The sequence below is a fragment of the Antedon bifida genome, chromosome 10 (genome assembly GCF_963402885.1).
Source record: "Antedon bifida chromosome 10, ecAntBifi1.1, whole genome shotgun sequence".
Taxonomy (NCBI): Eukaryota; Metazoa; Echinodermata; class Crinoidea; order Comatulida; family Antedonidae; genus Antedon; species Antedon bifida.
The window spans coordinates 12,229,160-12,245,035 of record NC_136235.1 but is presented as its reverse complement, the minus strand read 5'-3'; the positions used below and the strand labels follow the sequence as shown (position 1 = coordinate 12,245,035).

General features: G+C 32.4%; 1 protein-coding gene and 1 long non-coding RNA gene across 14 annotated transcripts in view; both read right to left on the bottom strand.

The window, feature by feature from the left end:
* LOC144853742 (uncharacterized) overlaps positions 1-15,876 on the bottom strand; it is a 152,401-nt gene that overhangs the window by 125,245 nt on the left and 11,280 nt on the right. For 12 of the 13 annotated variants that reach the window (XM_078711549.1, XM_078711554.1, XM_078711553.1 and 9 more), the window contains 2 exons: positions 10,973-11,034; positions 114-203 (listed from right to left, as the gene is read on the bottom strand). In XM_078711549.1, the coding sequence (XP_078567675.1) occupies positions 114-203; positions 10,973-11,034 (152 nt within the window). Of the gene's footprint in view, positions 1-113; positions 204-10,972; positions 11,035-12,670; positions 12,763-15,876 lie in introns of those variants that run through there. The other variant, XM_078711557.1, reaches the window with a different exon arrangement.
* LOC144853754 (uncharacterized) lies at positions 8,933-9,652 on the bottom strand. Its single transcript, XR_013614415.1, has 2 exons — positions 9,409-9,652; positions 8,933-9,015 (listed from the first exon to the last, which is right to left on the bottom strand). It is a non-coding gene; the product is annotated as an uncharacterized LOC144853754 (long non-coding RNA).

The window sequence follows — 15,876 nt, the reverse complement described above, 5'->3', positions numbered from 1 at the left end:
TCCGAAACAGTTTTACCCCACTCACCCAACTTCAGTTTTATTTATTCCCTGGATTATGTTTCTATTATAAAAATATATTAGGTAAAATATAGAAGTGTATCATTCATAATTACAATTTTTTCTCCTGATAATGCTTCCAATAACGAGATGAGGTTATGTCCATCGCGGAAATCTTTGTACAGGTCACTGATTTTCTTGTTGACCTGAAAGAAATAATTACAATTTCTATATTAAAAAACGAAATAAAATGTATTCATATATTTAGTTAATACTTGTATAAAGTATTATCGATTATCAAATTAGGAGTGCTATTCATACTTGTACATCGACTCACAGAATCAGTTGCTCGAGGCCCATGGTAACCAAAAATTTACACTGGCCAATCCTAAGTACAAATCTTACAAGACATATTCGTAAACTAAAATCTCTGGGTCACCAATTTCTTTTGGATTCTGCGAGTACTGAAAGGGTGGTTTTGGGAGAATAATTGTATATCATATATATCATTAATATTGTGCATTATCAAATGTATGAAATGATGATTCATCGTAGCATGTTCCATGTTACAAATAGACCTAGCAATCAATAGCCATAATGCATAATATAGTATATGCAATCGGAGAAACTATCTCGCACAGCGTATCAGTTGATTTTGCTGTTATTTTTTGCTTTTATACTGCTTCATATACATTATATTCAAGAATTTAGATTTTCTGAAATATCTAATAAGTTTCTCTGCTTAATTTTGCAACTAAGTTACTCGATACTGTCCTATTTCTGTTTGTAGTTTAATCCAGGTTTTTAAAATGACCCAATATGGGAAGGTCAAATATAAATTGTTCAGATCTTTTTTTCATGGATCATCTTCATTCCTCTGACAAATCATTGTTTGTGCACTAAGAATCATGGTGGATGCATTATCCTCTCTTTGGAGAACATTCACCTACTTTTGATTTTTTTTTTAAATTTATTTTACAAAATTCAGGGTACAATTGCATTTTATTTTTTGGCATTGGCCCAATACAATATTATAATATGCTTCCGTCTATGTAATACATATATGAATTGAGAAGTCAAATGGCAATTAATACACCAAATTTAGTTAAACAGAATCTCCATAATTGCCAAGTCACCCATGTGTGTAAATGGAAATCTACTAGATGTTTGATCAATTTTTATGCATAAAATATTCATAAAAATCGGAAAGGAAATTGTAAATTATGTAGGTACATTATGTCTGATGTCCCACAAATATTTGGATATGGTTCTTGAAATCGAGTGTCTGAAAGGGGGTAATGGGTAGCAAGAATGGGATGGTAGGCCTATAAGGGGATAGGAGTCCTACAAAATATTTGGGTATTAGGGGTTGCAGGTAAGGCTGCAAGTAGAAAGATTCAGAAACGGTGAGGGTTGCTAGAATAGTAGTAGGAGAAGGATGCAGATATGTGAGACAGTAATGTTTAGTATGGATGCACTTAATTTGAATATTTAAATAAATTGAAATTGTTAATTACCATAAACAGCAATTACGATAATTATACCATTCCAAATAAGGTCAATCATCCCATTTATGAAATTATCAATGCAAGTGTTTCACTTTGTACATAATTACACGATGCATCAGTCACGAATGAAATACCTTAAGTCCAAGGCTTTGGTAGCTCATGCGTTATGAATTTTACAGATAAAGACAAGCGTTTACCGATCACGTTGCAGAAGAGCGTACACATTTATGCAGTAGTGCATATTAGAAAAGCTTTTGCAAAACGTAAGGGTCAATGCCTGTGTACAATGCAGTTTTGACTTTTGTTATTCTATAAATTGTTTCAACCATTTAGATTAAATCATTTTCTGGTACAGTTTTCTTGCACTGTAATTGTATGCTGTGTACATTAATATTTTTGAAACAAAATTGTGGTCGTGTTTACAGCAATGTTAAACATTTGAAACATGTTGCTGGCACCAGAGAAACTATCCTTTTATAAATAGACTATGTTAGATAAAAATCCTTTTTAGTTTAAATCTAAAAGATCACTACACAATCCCAAAGCACCAGGTCAACGCCGACCTCCCCCAGCCTTCAAAACACTGTTAAATTTGGGCATTAGAAACTAATGGAATGGCGATGTTATCCGGGGACGTCGGGAGAACAATTTTTGCTACCGCACCCTTTTAAGATTATTCTGAGAAAGTCAAACACTGAATTAAAAAAAACTATATCATAAAGGGGTAATAATAACATATATGCCAGGGGGTGATTACAATACAAGTTATTCACCTCTATAAATAACAATATCTTCACTTCCTGGTAAAATTCACAGCTTAAATTTTAAATAACTAGTCTGAGAAGGAATAGACTACTCTATCAACACAATTAAATCATGAATTATTGTACAGGTATTTAGGTAAATATTTCTCATACCTATACAAACTAGATCCTTTCTTCAGTTTTAATCAATTTATTATAGCCTGGGAATTAAAGAAGTCAAATTGATGGATACGTTTATTGGTAATAACTGTTAAATTTGGCTGTGAGCAATAAACAAATCATCACCACTATGGTTTTAAGCAACAGAATTTGCAGCTAATGTTTAAAGATTTTTAATTTCTGTTAAACTGCTTGAAATTTGAGCAGTGCATTCTGACATTTGTAGGTGGATTGGGAGAAAGGAGATACCTCGCAAAGCTGGAAGTAACTTAAATTTACAAAATGTTTATATATAAAGATTACCTACTCTACAGTAGGAACCCTTTTTTTATATAAATTTTTTTAATACAAAAATTAATTATGTTCAATTGTCAAGAAATCTACAATCACTACAGAACACTTGGACATGGATGGGACATAAAGCTTTGGAACTATTTGAAGAGCAGGGGATCGTCTCCTTGCGTGCTGATCTGGGTAGTAGAATGCACTGGATAAAATAATCATTAACATGTATTATAATAATAAACTTATTTTCACCGGCAGTATTATTAATCAGATCCATTATGATACATAGATTGAATTAGAATTGAGTTTTAAAGTGACAGCTTAGAAATATAGATTGTGCTCTGAGGTCATAGGTTAAATCTGCATCACTTTGCTGGCTGTCTGCTGAAGGTGATGATGTATTAGGTAATTAGTGTCAATGAATATATAAACTGTCTGGTGCAACATTGTACTATACATAATGAATCCAACCAATTCCATTATTTCAATTCCATTCGATTTTTAAGAAGAATACAAAATATATTTTCTGTTCTACTGTATACGATGATGTTCTGCTTACACATAGGAATGCAAGTAATGAGGTGTAATAGGTGGGGCAGATACAATGGGAAGCACACTTTGATTTATAAACAAAAATGTATTTTCCAGAGTACAAACAATATTGTTAAGTAATTAAATAATATTATTAATAAATAATAAAGTTTATTTTTGCATCATTATAGTCTACTTTGCTTGTGCTTTTAAACAACTCTACATGATGCTATGTGCAAGTTTAGGGCAACTACATGTGCTTGTTCTCACTTCAGACGGAAACTCCCTACCACAGGTCGTGCTGTGAATAATAGTTATTTGATTGACAGCCGCTGACCTTGAGTCAACTACACTGTAGTAACGTTTGAACTGACCACCAGAGTCCATTGCATTTTGGGTAATGCAAACGACTTCTGTTGACGACCACTCACTGATTTTACGGTTATTTATGAAAAATGCAGTTGATTATAAAAATGGTTGAATCGGCGTTATGCATCATAAACAAACCCGAAATCAAGCACAAGGAACGGTGATCGTGTCTAAACCCTTAATTTTAACCGTGCTGATAATATAAATCTTTTGACAGATAAGCGAATCTAACGTAATGGTCTGAACACAGCGGTGTCACTTGTGTTTGTCATCTTTGTAACCATGGACACATACAAAAACTATTTATTGCAGACATATGATATCGTAACTAACCAAAAACCAGGAAGTTCAAGTATGTAATTAATCCTATATCATTTTTTAAAGAAGTACAATAGTATCAGAGAAAACTTTTCACATATGTACTATTTCTAACTCCTTATACTTAAAAATAAAGATAAACTGAAACGTCTGGTTCATTAAGAGTGGAAGTTCAGAATGCAATGAAACAAAAATAGTGTGGTTGGTAGAGATATAGTACAATTGTACTGAACGGGTTACAGTATTGGACATGTTTTGCCAACAAGCTTGCCATGAACAAACAACATATAAGATAGTGCAGTATCATTCAAAAAAAGTTCATGGATTTCTATACATAGTTTTATGTACTCACTGCTTCTTTTAAAGGCTTTTACAGTCAGCCATTACAGCCAGCCATTAGTCAAATATACCAATGTAAAACTAATGTTTGAAGTATACCACATCATTGTGATAAAAATAAATAAGGAATAACATAGTATAATAAAGGTATGGCTTTCGAATTTGAACAATGAATATGGTGAAAAGACCGGTATAATGCACCCCGGGAAGCTTGCTTCTCTCTATGGAACTGTATTGTCTAGCATAGCTAACAAATTATTTATTAATGTCACAAGTAGGCCTACCCACAATTAGGTAAAGGGTTAATGTTATAAAGTACACTTCCCATGATAAGGGGCTTTTGGAAAGTAGATGTGCACTTGATTAAGAACAGGTGAAAACACTACAGTAAAAGAATTCCCATTGTTTGAAAAAAGTAAGAGTTTAAAGGAGGAAATGAAGCTGCAATAGTGGAGTATGGAATGTGTTTCAACCAGAAATTAAACTAGATTCTAGTAACCTTTACTTCTTCCATGGTCATACTAATCTACGCTCGACTAGGCCAATATGCTGCCCAGTAAGATTTTATCCTAAGTATGCTAGCATCTAATCTCAACATTTAATGTTTTTTGGATATTTGATTGTTTTGTTTTATGCATAGGTCGAAACAATTTTTAATTATTGAAGTGATGATTACTAAATTATACACATATACAGAACATCAAATTATAGAGCTTTATAAATAATAATATGGATGGATTTTTGTTTAGGGGTAGTGGTTATGTTGTGGGTTGGGGTTTGCTGTAGATTAAGGGAGGGTTCTGCTGCAGATTAAGGGAAGGTCCACTGTAGATTAAAGGGGCTGGTTTCTCTGTAAAAGGGGGTTTGCCCAAACCATAAAAAACCCCCTCTGGCTATGGGCTACTACTAGGCTAGAGTGTACTGTTACACAGGTCTTTTCAATTCAAATACTATAGGCTATGTAGACACTTAACAGTTAATATTACAGTTCGAGTACAATGATGAGGTACTATACTTGCTAATAGTACCTCATCATTGTACTTAAATGGTCAATAACGAGTATTAGTACAGCTATTCAGTCCTATTATTGTTCTATTTTTATTATAGCATAGCATTTCCCATAATTCTTCATTGCAAATAAAAACAATTTTATTTTTTTTTATTCTCGAGTTTAGTGTACTCAATTCTATTGCCATTTTTACACATTAGAACAATGAATAAAAATACTAATAAATAAAATTTCATCTAAATCCTTGTGAACAATTACAAATTAGATCCTTGTTTCAACCAAAACCGAAATGAAAACCCAGTCTTTTTCTCAAATATTTCAGTGGCTCTTAAAACTGGATGTATGCAATGTTATAAAAAGGTGTGTTTCTGCTGCATAGCGTCGACTAAACCATTAATTTAAAAATTATAAATAAAATTTCATTTCTGCAGTAAATTTGTGCTTCCAAAAATCAGAGGGTGCAAGTCTAGGAGAGTTACCCAAAATGCTATGAGCTCACATATCAAACATACAAAGTCGTATAGTAGTTGACTGAATTAAAATCAAATAACCGTTACTTTGCGCTGCAGTCAAAAGTTGTAAAGCGATAACCAGCTAAATGGCATTTTAACCATTATTTTCAGGCTGCCATGCCAGTATATTGACAATTTTTCATGTTTTTGCTGCCAAGAAATTTATAGTTTATAATCGGTTATTTTTTCGCAGCAGAAAAAAGGACCTACTGTAAAACAATGCGATTGTATACTTGATTTGAAATAAAGTACATGTACCTCAAGAAAACAAAATGCAAGTACAGTACATACTAATCTCCCAGCAGTAAAAGAATGTTTTAATTACTATACTTTTGTTCAAATAGCACAAATACAGTACATTCCAACGAATTACTCTAAAATACATTAAATTTCAATCATCATAACAATAGGTTTAATTTTGAAAAAAATAATAGCAGATTACTGTGCAAGTGGAAATGTTTCTACATTATGGATATCACAATATAATACTTTATGTCAATATTTCTTTAATTTTTACAAATTATATTTGCTTGAGTGGGTCATTCAACTGAATTACCCACTTCAATCGCTTGTTTTCTATGTTGTGTGTGGGTGTTAAAAGAGCACCCATATCCAACAAATATAATGGTGTAAAGTTTAAGGTGGTGTTGACTGAAAGGGCATAGTCCCCAATGACTTAAGCTTTTGTACAGATAAGTCCACAAAAATAATGTAATGTTATTTTCTAATCTAGGCCCTTTCAATTGGTTTATTTATCTTATTATATATCAAATTTTATATATTTATCTTTCTATCAAGAGCTGACGTTGGTGTTTGACTGAAAGGGCATAGCCCCGCTTAAGCTTTATGGGTACAGATAAGTCCACAAAAATAATGTAGTTTTAATATTCTAATCTTTAGGTCCTTTCAATTGGTTTAATTTATCTTATTAAATATTAAATTTTATATACTTTACTTATCTTTCTATCAAGGCTTGACTGAAAGGGCATAGCCCCGCTTATGATTTATGGGTAATAGCTAAGTCCACAAAAATAATGTAGTGTTATTATTCTAATCTAGGCCCCCATCAATGGTTTGTTTTATCTTATTTACTGTATATAACGTTATATACTTTATTTGTTCTGATGTTGGCGGTGCATGACTGAAAAGGCATAAACCAATGGTTCAAGCTTTATGTGTAAAGATGATAATATTAAGTCCACAAAAAAATGCTAATGTAATGTAATTACTCAACTAGGTCCTATTAAGGGTTGGTTTTCTTTTTTATATAATGTATACTTTTATTTGATCTTCTTTACTGGCAGTGTTAGACTGATAGGGCATAGCCCCAATTGCTTTATGAGTGCATCCACAAAAATACAATGTACTCAAATGTAAACCCTATCAACTGTTTGTTTTATCTTACTTTATATAATTCACTTCTTGTTTATTGTTCTTTCTATTACAATGGTAAATACCTGAATCATGGTTGGCTCAAAGGACATAGATGCCATGTCCAAAAAATTATGTATATATACATAGGAGTTATGCATGGGTGTAGATATTTTTTTATATATTTAATAAAGTATATTTATTACTTGCAGTCAATATCCATTTATTACTATTAATAATATTATTATGTTTGTACTGTTTATTAAATATTATATAATTTAATACACCTTATACTATATGAAGAACATATATTTTTTAAACAAATTTCATGATAGTAAAATTAGTGGTTGATATTAAATTAATGATATCTCATTTTCAGTAAATATTTTAATGACCATGTTCAGATACTTATTGTTGCCCAGCAACATTCATCTAGACTCATTAAAAATGTTTTAAAAATCACAACAACCACTATACAACCTATGGGAATCGTAAATTTTACTTTACCAGTAAGAAATATAGGCACGACCTCAAACAAGTGAACTACATTTGAAACAAACATGTATTGTAGCTATTTTTAATTGATTCTTATTTTAATATTCTTTTAAAAACAGCAATCATTTTGTTCTTTTTGACAAATAATAGTAATATATACTACTTGTTTTTAATTGTATGGCTTGAATAACAAATGTTTGAAGGACAACCCAGGTGTTGAGTACCCATCCTGGCAAAACAATTGTTTACCTTTAGTTTCAACCACTTAAACATACTTCTTAATGTGAATGTATTTACCAACTAATCAAAACACTTTAAACATTTCTATCAACCTTCCTCTACCAGACTGCCAAGGAAATGATGTCGGATTTTGTTAATTTCAAATACAAATTGTGGTAATTTTTTTTCTGTAGTTTTTTTCAAATATTTTTTCTTAAATCATCTTAAATACATCCTGCAGTGTCGCATCTACTGACAGCAACAGGTCCATACCATTAGCATCTAACTCCTAATATTAACTTAACCTATCCTAAATAATCTCTTGCTATACTACAGTATCACATATAGGATGAAGGTCGGTATACGGCACATTGTTTAACTTTGCTAAACGTAATACAGCTTGCACACCAGGTAAGCTCACTCACAGAAATATATAATGTATGAAAAAATGTTGTAGAGGTACAGTATAAACTACTACAACATTTAATCTTAAAATAATCTAATTTGGATTCAAATAATTAAAAACATCATTTGAAATAAATATTTAATCAAAAACATTTAAATTGTAGCTTTAGGTGCACATTTAAGAAACCACAAGATAAATATGAAAACAATGAGTAACCCCACACAGCCCTGAAACAAGTGAGTTTAAATAGGAAAACAATGGATTCCCCCACATTGCCTTGAAACAGGTGAGTTTATAGTTCTCAGCCACCATTGTTAGCTAACACTCAATGAACAATACCAACGATCCCTATGGGAGATTTCCTTAAATGAGATTTCATTACAGCTAATTACTGTTGGCCTTGTTCAATGTATATTAGCAGTTTAAAGAGGGTAATGTGTAAGGAAAAGGAGTGTTGTAGGTTTTTTTTTATTACAGCATACCACTAATACTTTTTTTACACGATCACCCTTTAAACTATCAATGAACGCACAGGGGCGTCGAACATGGTGATCATAGATACCGTATATTTCGGTGTATAAGTCGCACCTGTGTATAAGACGCATCCCCTAACTGAGAGTAAAATATCGGTATTTTTTATATCGTCGATGTATAAGACGCACTTTATATTTCATCAAAACAATGTTTTTTTAAATTGTAATCAATATTATTGTAATAATATATTTTGTTATATCTACAACGGCGTCCTTTATTGAGGTTTTTCCTTACCTAGGCTCGGCCGCGCCCAGCCTCAACAAGTTCTTTCTAACTTGTTATTCATGAGTTTCGCACCCGCAACATCGAGTGCATAACCGTGTGTGTAACACGCACGTTTGTGGGCTAGCCTCGCTCGATCATTTCACAGACAATCGTATTCGGTTATTATCTATGTATCCGAGAAGTGTGTACGCTAGGTCCATGCTATAATCAACTGGAGAATATACTAGTCGAATACTGTACACCATGTGGCCGCCAAGAAGGGCTTGCGCTGGGGGTACGGCGGTCGGCGATCGTGCGTATAACTATAAATAAATACTATTCCAATTGTAAACGTTTAAAAATGAAATTTTATCGGAGTGCCTGAAACAGCTCCATAATGAACAAATCTTTTCATCATATTTAGTATAACATCACGCTAAAATGCCTTGAAAACTAGGCAGAAGCAGGTTGCTGTTACGTTAGTACACTGTAGCTAAGCCTACTTAGGCCTAGCCAACAAGGTGACGATATGTACAATCTGTGTGGTGAGGCATTTATGTTCGGTTTATAAGACGCACCCTTAATTTAGAGGTCAAATTTGCGTATCAAAAGTGCGACTTATACACCGAAATATACGGTAGTGTAATGTTCAACCCAATATGCGGAAATTGAGCATACCCCTCTCAGCACCTGAAACACATAGTAAATCGGTTATTTGCCCACATCTAAAATTGGCCCATTTAATTTTTAGCCCTATTTAATGTTTTAGTTCATATTTTGTCATTTTATACCACAGTTTGATAAAGGCTCAATGTATTTACTTTCTATTTTGTTAAAATGTAAAAAGTTCAATCAAACAAATAATAGTTCACCTTCCATGAAATGGAAATGTACTTTAACGGTTATAACAAGTTGGTATAAATGCACCGCACCATCCATTAACTCCATCGCCCATTCAACTGCACAACTGCAGCTCTTATTTAACTGTACCGCCTATTCAACTGACACCATTTATTTAATTGTACCGCTTAATTATTTACACCACCTATTCAACTTACACCATCTATTCAAATGCACCACTGCACCGCTCATTCAACAGCACCGCTCATTCAACAGCACCGCTCATTCAACAGCACCGCTCATTCAACAGCACCGCTCATTCAACAGCACCGCTCATTCAACAGCACCGCTCATTCAACAGCACCGCTCATTCAACAGCACCGCTCATTCAACAGCACCGCTCATTCAACAGCACCGCTCATTCAACAGCACCGCTCATTCAACAGCACCGCTCATTCAACAGCACCGCTCATTCAACAGCACCGCTCATTCAACAGCACCGCTCATTCAACAGCACCGCTCATTCAACAGCACCACTCATTCAACTGCACCGCTCATTAAAACTTTCCAAGAAATTTTGTTTAATGAAAATATGTTAATCAATTTCCATTTATTATTTATTTAAAGACTAACAAAGACTCTTTATACCAACTGACCACAAAATTCATAAAAAAATGTTAATAATCCCTTGTTAATACTATTAAAATAAGCCTGCCTTTTCATACAATGATAGACACATGATAGGGAGTGTGTATATGATCTTTATCTAGTTATTGTATCCTGTATTAGTTTGGTTGTCAAATCATGGTAAAATGTCAAATAGTGTTAGAAAAATATTCAAGATTATGGTATCTTTGGTTTATCCAGGGTTCTTTTTTTTTTTCAATAATGGGAAAGGCCTGATTGTAGGTGGGCCTAGACACCAAAAAAAGGGGAGAGGGGTCAAAATTAGAAAATATTGTTTTAGACCTAGCTTAGTAGATAAAATGTTCCGTAGGATCAGTCAATAAATAGTCATAAGCAGCTTGGTTTACGTATTAGCCATTTTCACTGCTGATAGTCTCTAGTTTGAATAGTGCACTAGGAAAAAGTGGGTTCATTCAAAAACTAACCTTTCTCAAGTTTTGGTTTACCCATTTGGTAAATGTCTTTTTCTGAACTTCATCCCGTTCATCTGGAAAAGAAATAGACATTTATAAAAAGAAACGTTCATTAAAAAAACTTATTTTTGTTTATATACAAAAACATCAACAAAACATTTTTTAAAGTTTCTGATCAGTCTCAAGTTACTGTACATCAAAGGTGTTTCTCTGTAAATTTGTTTTTAGCAAGTTCTCAAAGATCCCTCCATAGCATTCAGAGAAGATTGTTTTCTTTTCTTCTTCTTCTTCTTCTTCTTCTTCTTCTTCTTCCTTTTAGGATAAAACTTCATAGTTGAAGGCTATTGCTCCAGCGATTCTTCTTTTTTTTTTCATACAGTGTGTGGTGCATATAAAACTAAATAACATTTATGCACAATCCCTTTTACCTAGTCATTGTACTACATATGATGTAGGCCTACCTATGGAAATTATTAAATGGTAAAACTGGGTATTGAATGGATTTAGGAAAGGTGAGCGGTATCTACTGGATATTTCGTCAGTGACAAAATAAAGTAAACTGCAGACATAAGGCATATGTCAAATGTATTTTGTGTTTCCACACAACTTAGCCTAATTAAATTACACCTTTTAATATCAACATTTTCCAACTTTACATGCATACAAATAAAAAAAGCTAAAAGAAAATTTCTTGAAGCTAAATTTTTAAAAATTTTTGTTTTATGAACATCTCTACTGAATGCTTTTTTTTCGAATTCATTTCATTTCCTTTAGTTTAGTACATTTATATACAAAATATACAAAACAAAAAGAAAAACAATTTCACCCGGAAATTAACAATAGCAATATTCAGTGGCATCACTAACAATTTTGTATCTGTTGGGCCTACAGATGTAACAGATTACTAGATTAATCATCATCAGAATCTGAATACCACTCACCTCCAACTCACAAGCCCCTACCTTTACCAACAAAAAAAAACATAAACGTTTTACAACAAACATATTGCACACAGTGAACAATGTCTCTCTTGTATCAGGGTTTCATCTCCCTGCTTATTCAGTGCTATATAAACGAATACACTCAAGTAAATTTACAGACCACTAAATTAAATAAATATCTAAGCCATCCTCAATTAAGTGATGAAATCAACTAATATGATGCAAAGCATTATCTATAGGATTACGAAAATAAGTAGCGTCCATTATTATCAAATTTAGGTACCGTACCACCTAAAACAGATGTCAATGACCTTTATGTACAGGTACCAATAATTCTGTATAACTACAGTCTACTAAATTTTTATAAAAATGCACTTTATAAATTCACAAAATAAAAATACTTGCTACACAAATATAATGTATAGTGACTGAGTACCTGAATTGTACCAGGGAACAACTGATTGTACCATGGAATAAATATTACTCCGTGATTCTACAAAATATTCTGATTAAGCCTAAACAAAAAACATCATTTGAGTTTAGGAAAATTAACTATTCTAATAAAATAAAACTATAAACCGTAGGTCCAGTGTACACATCTAGCTCATGTGCACTTTAAAGAACCTAGTATTTCGAGACAAGTATGGGGTTACCAGGTGTACTCTAGTACATCACAGCCACTGGGAGACCAGTCTTTGACTGAAGAGGTCTCACAGTATAAATAAATAATATAATAAAATAAATAATAATAATTCAAAGCAATACATACAAAAATCTCTTGTTTTAAGTTTCTGCATTTGAAATCACCTTTTCTACTCCCGAAAGAGAGCTAGGTATATCAAACTACCCTCTGACTTGAAGAGTCAAACAAGTGTGTGCCAAGAAACTTCACAAGTATTCAAACTTATAATACCATAGGCCACTCAATAAAGGTGTGTTCATTCATGCATAGCTAATGTTTTACTTTTGAAGCCAGTCACATACTGTCTGTGTCTACTCTATGCATCTTTTATACCAATGTAAACAACGGTTGATTTTCTTGTGTGAACCCTTGATGCTAATCAGATCCTGTGTTAATACCCTACTAGGGATTCACCCACGCTACTACACGTAGTATGATATACACACAAACTTCTATTTACACATTGATTGAGTTCACCTAAATGTTTGATGTCCTTTTAAGGCCTATAACTGCAACCTTGTTTTTTTTTAAATAAATTTATTGTTTATCAAAGGCTTTGCTGCAAAGTTGTATTTTTTATTGCATCCAGAAGTAAAGAGAGTTGAAATAGCAAGTACTTTTGGAGATAATTGTCCCCCTGAAAAAATGATTTTAAAATATATTTTTGTTTGTTTTCATTTAAATGTCACGAAATGGCGAAAACATTATTTACCCAATAAGTGGTAATTTAGAGAAGAAATACTTAACTGGAAGTCCATTGTCTGTTATATGGAATTGTTATGGAATTATTACAGTGTCTTTTTCAAAAGTAAAATCATAATTTTGTTTGTAATGCGTTTCAAAACTGGACCATAGAAAAAAACAATCTATAAAATACTGTAAATAAGTACTAGAAAGCAATTGAGAACATTAGAAATTTAAGACAGAAACAACAAAGTGAAAAAGAACTTGGTCCTCAATTAGATGCAAAGCTATGGAATGCTATGAAGTAGCCAGCAATAGGTAAAAACAGATAATGAGGAGGTTTACAGTACTTGGAAAAGTGTAACTAAACATTTTGTCATACTTCCGTGTTACGGGTGGAAATCAATGACCAGAAGTAAAACCTGCATTATTTTAGCCACAACACAAAGTACAAACACCAATATACTATCACAGTGCTTACAAACTGCTAGCAGTATTGATTAGGACATAACAATTGCTACCTGTTCAATGGAAGTATTTAAGCAGTACTAACAACACTATTGTAATTAAAGAAACGGGAGTTACATAACCAGTGTAAACATGTACTATTATACAACATACTATAATCCCAATAAAATGAATGGGTAATTTCCAGCAACCAATGACAGCCCAAAGCAATGGTACAGATCATTCGTATTTGTGTACAGTACATACGAAAAAACAAACTAAAAGATGAAAGTAAACAGTTACACCAAGAGATTAGTTTTTTTAAATCTACAAATGTGGCCTTACTTAAATCGGTTTAACACAATTATTTTTGTGTTGGCAAAGCCAAAAAAACTGTCCAAGATTAACTTTTGAATAAATATGAATTAATTGAATAAACAATTGTTGAAGAAATCCTCTTTTTGTCTTGTCTTTGTGGATGTTGACTAAAATAAATTATGATCATCTGCAGGTCTGGTGATTAGCTGCAGTCCTGAAACATCTATAGTAGATAGTTCCTTATCATGTTTGGCTATAATAGTTTACATGAATTTTTTTGCTTTTCTTTAATCGTTCTAATATTATTTTTTTCTTTTATTCAAATTTGTTTTGAAGTATTCAGTGGTTAAATCATTTACAGTGAAAAATTATGAAGGAAAAATATACACACAATGTTCTGTGTAACTTTCTTGAACTCTAGAGGGCCCCTCTGGGAATTCTCAACTTATGTGAAATGTTCTAACATGGAGAAATAACTTATTTCTCCATGGTTCTAATAAACAACAGTATGATAGGCCTAGGTATGGGAGGCAAAAGTAGAAAAAAAATTATCAGAAATTAGACTATGGTTGCAAGTTGTTTTTGCAGTGAAAATGGTATTTTCAGTTGATTTATGAAACATAATCTTTACATTATTATCAGATCTATAAGATACAGGCAAAGTAGGATCATGCCCTCATTTTTATTTTGATGTAGCATAGTAAATATTTGTGCAATACTTCTTTTGATTTTTATCACACATTTGATAGCATTATTATGACTTTGTTTACAACCTGATGAGTGAAACGAGTGAAATCATGTTCAAATAAAGCTTATACATTCAACCAAAAAAAGATAACCTACATCATACAGCCAGATAGGTTAAAATGGCAACAACAGTTATGATCAGCTATTCCATCACATGGGTTTTGAGTTCTCCTCACTTTAGTATAAAAAATAGAATATACTTCTAGAGAGTCAACTAGTAACGTTAAAAATAAAATAATAAAATGAATACTGTCAATTCTTGCTAAAAGTCAGTGCACATAACTTGAATACTTATATATAATATAAATATGCTCAACACGATGCAATGCAGGCGTTACGTGCGAGTACGTAGTGGGCTTGACAAACGGGAACATACAATTGGCTATTGATGTAGCCGATATTGGGCGATGTCTCTTCATGGTGGAACGCTTTTCAAGCTGTGTTGGAGTTGACCGTCTAGTCCATCTATGATGTTGCTTCTTGGTTGTCGTTATTGTACTTGTTTTGTTTATTTCTTCTTTATCATACAATAGAACATTGTACAATTAAAACCAATTCTTTAAACATTTATAATATTGGGTGTAAAGGGATAGAATATACATCTAATAAGAAAAATCTTGAAAAAAGTTGACCCATATGTGGACAATGTTTTATCCATTTTTATCCTATGGATAATCATATTAAATAAGGTTTTGCCACAAAATAAAAAATTGATTCTTTTTTAAATTGAAAATATGATATTTTCAATAAATTATGATGCACCAAATTAAACGAGACAACATTGGCGATTGAGAAATATATAAACCAAATGCACTTTCTGGTCCCAATTGTATCCTTATAAAAGATTCCATTTACTGTAACCTCAATGTTCTAGTTCAGAAATAGCTAGGAATTTGCAGTGTGGGAACTGCTGTATATTCACAAGGATGTACTAGAAGTGTGAACAGTTTATCTGTGAGAGGGAGAAAATTAAAAACAGTACTTTCTAGTATCCAAATTTAGATTTTTGAGTGGGTATTACAAATAGACTGATATCGAAATTAATCAATATTTAGGAGCGAATCTAACAAAAAAATAAAAGGTACAGTATAAGCTTT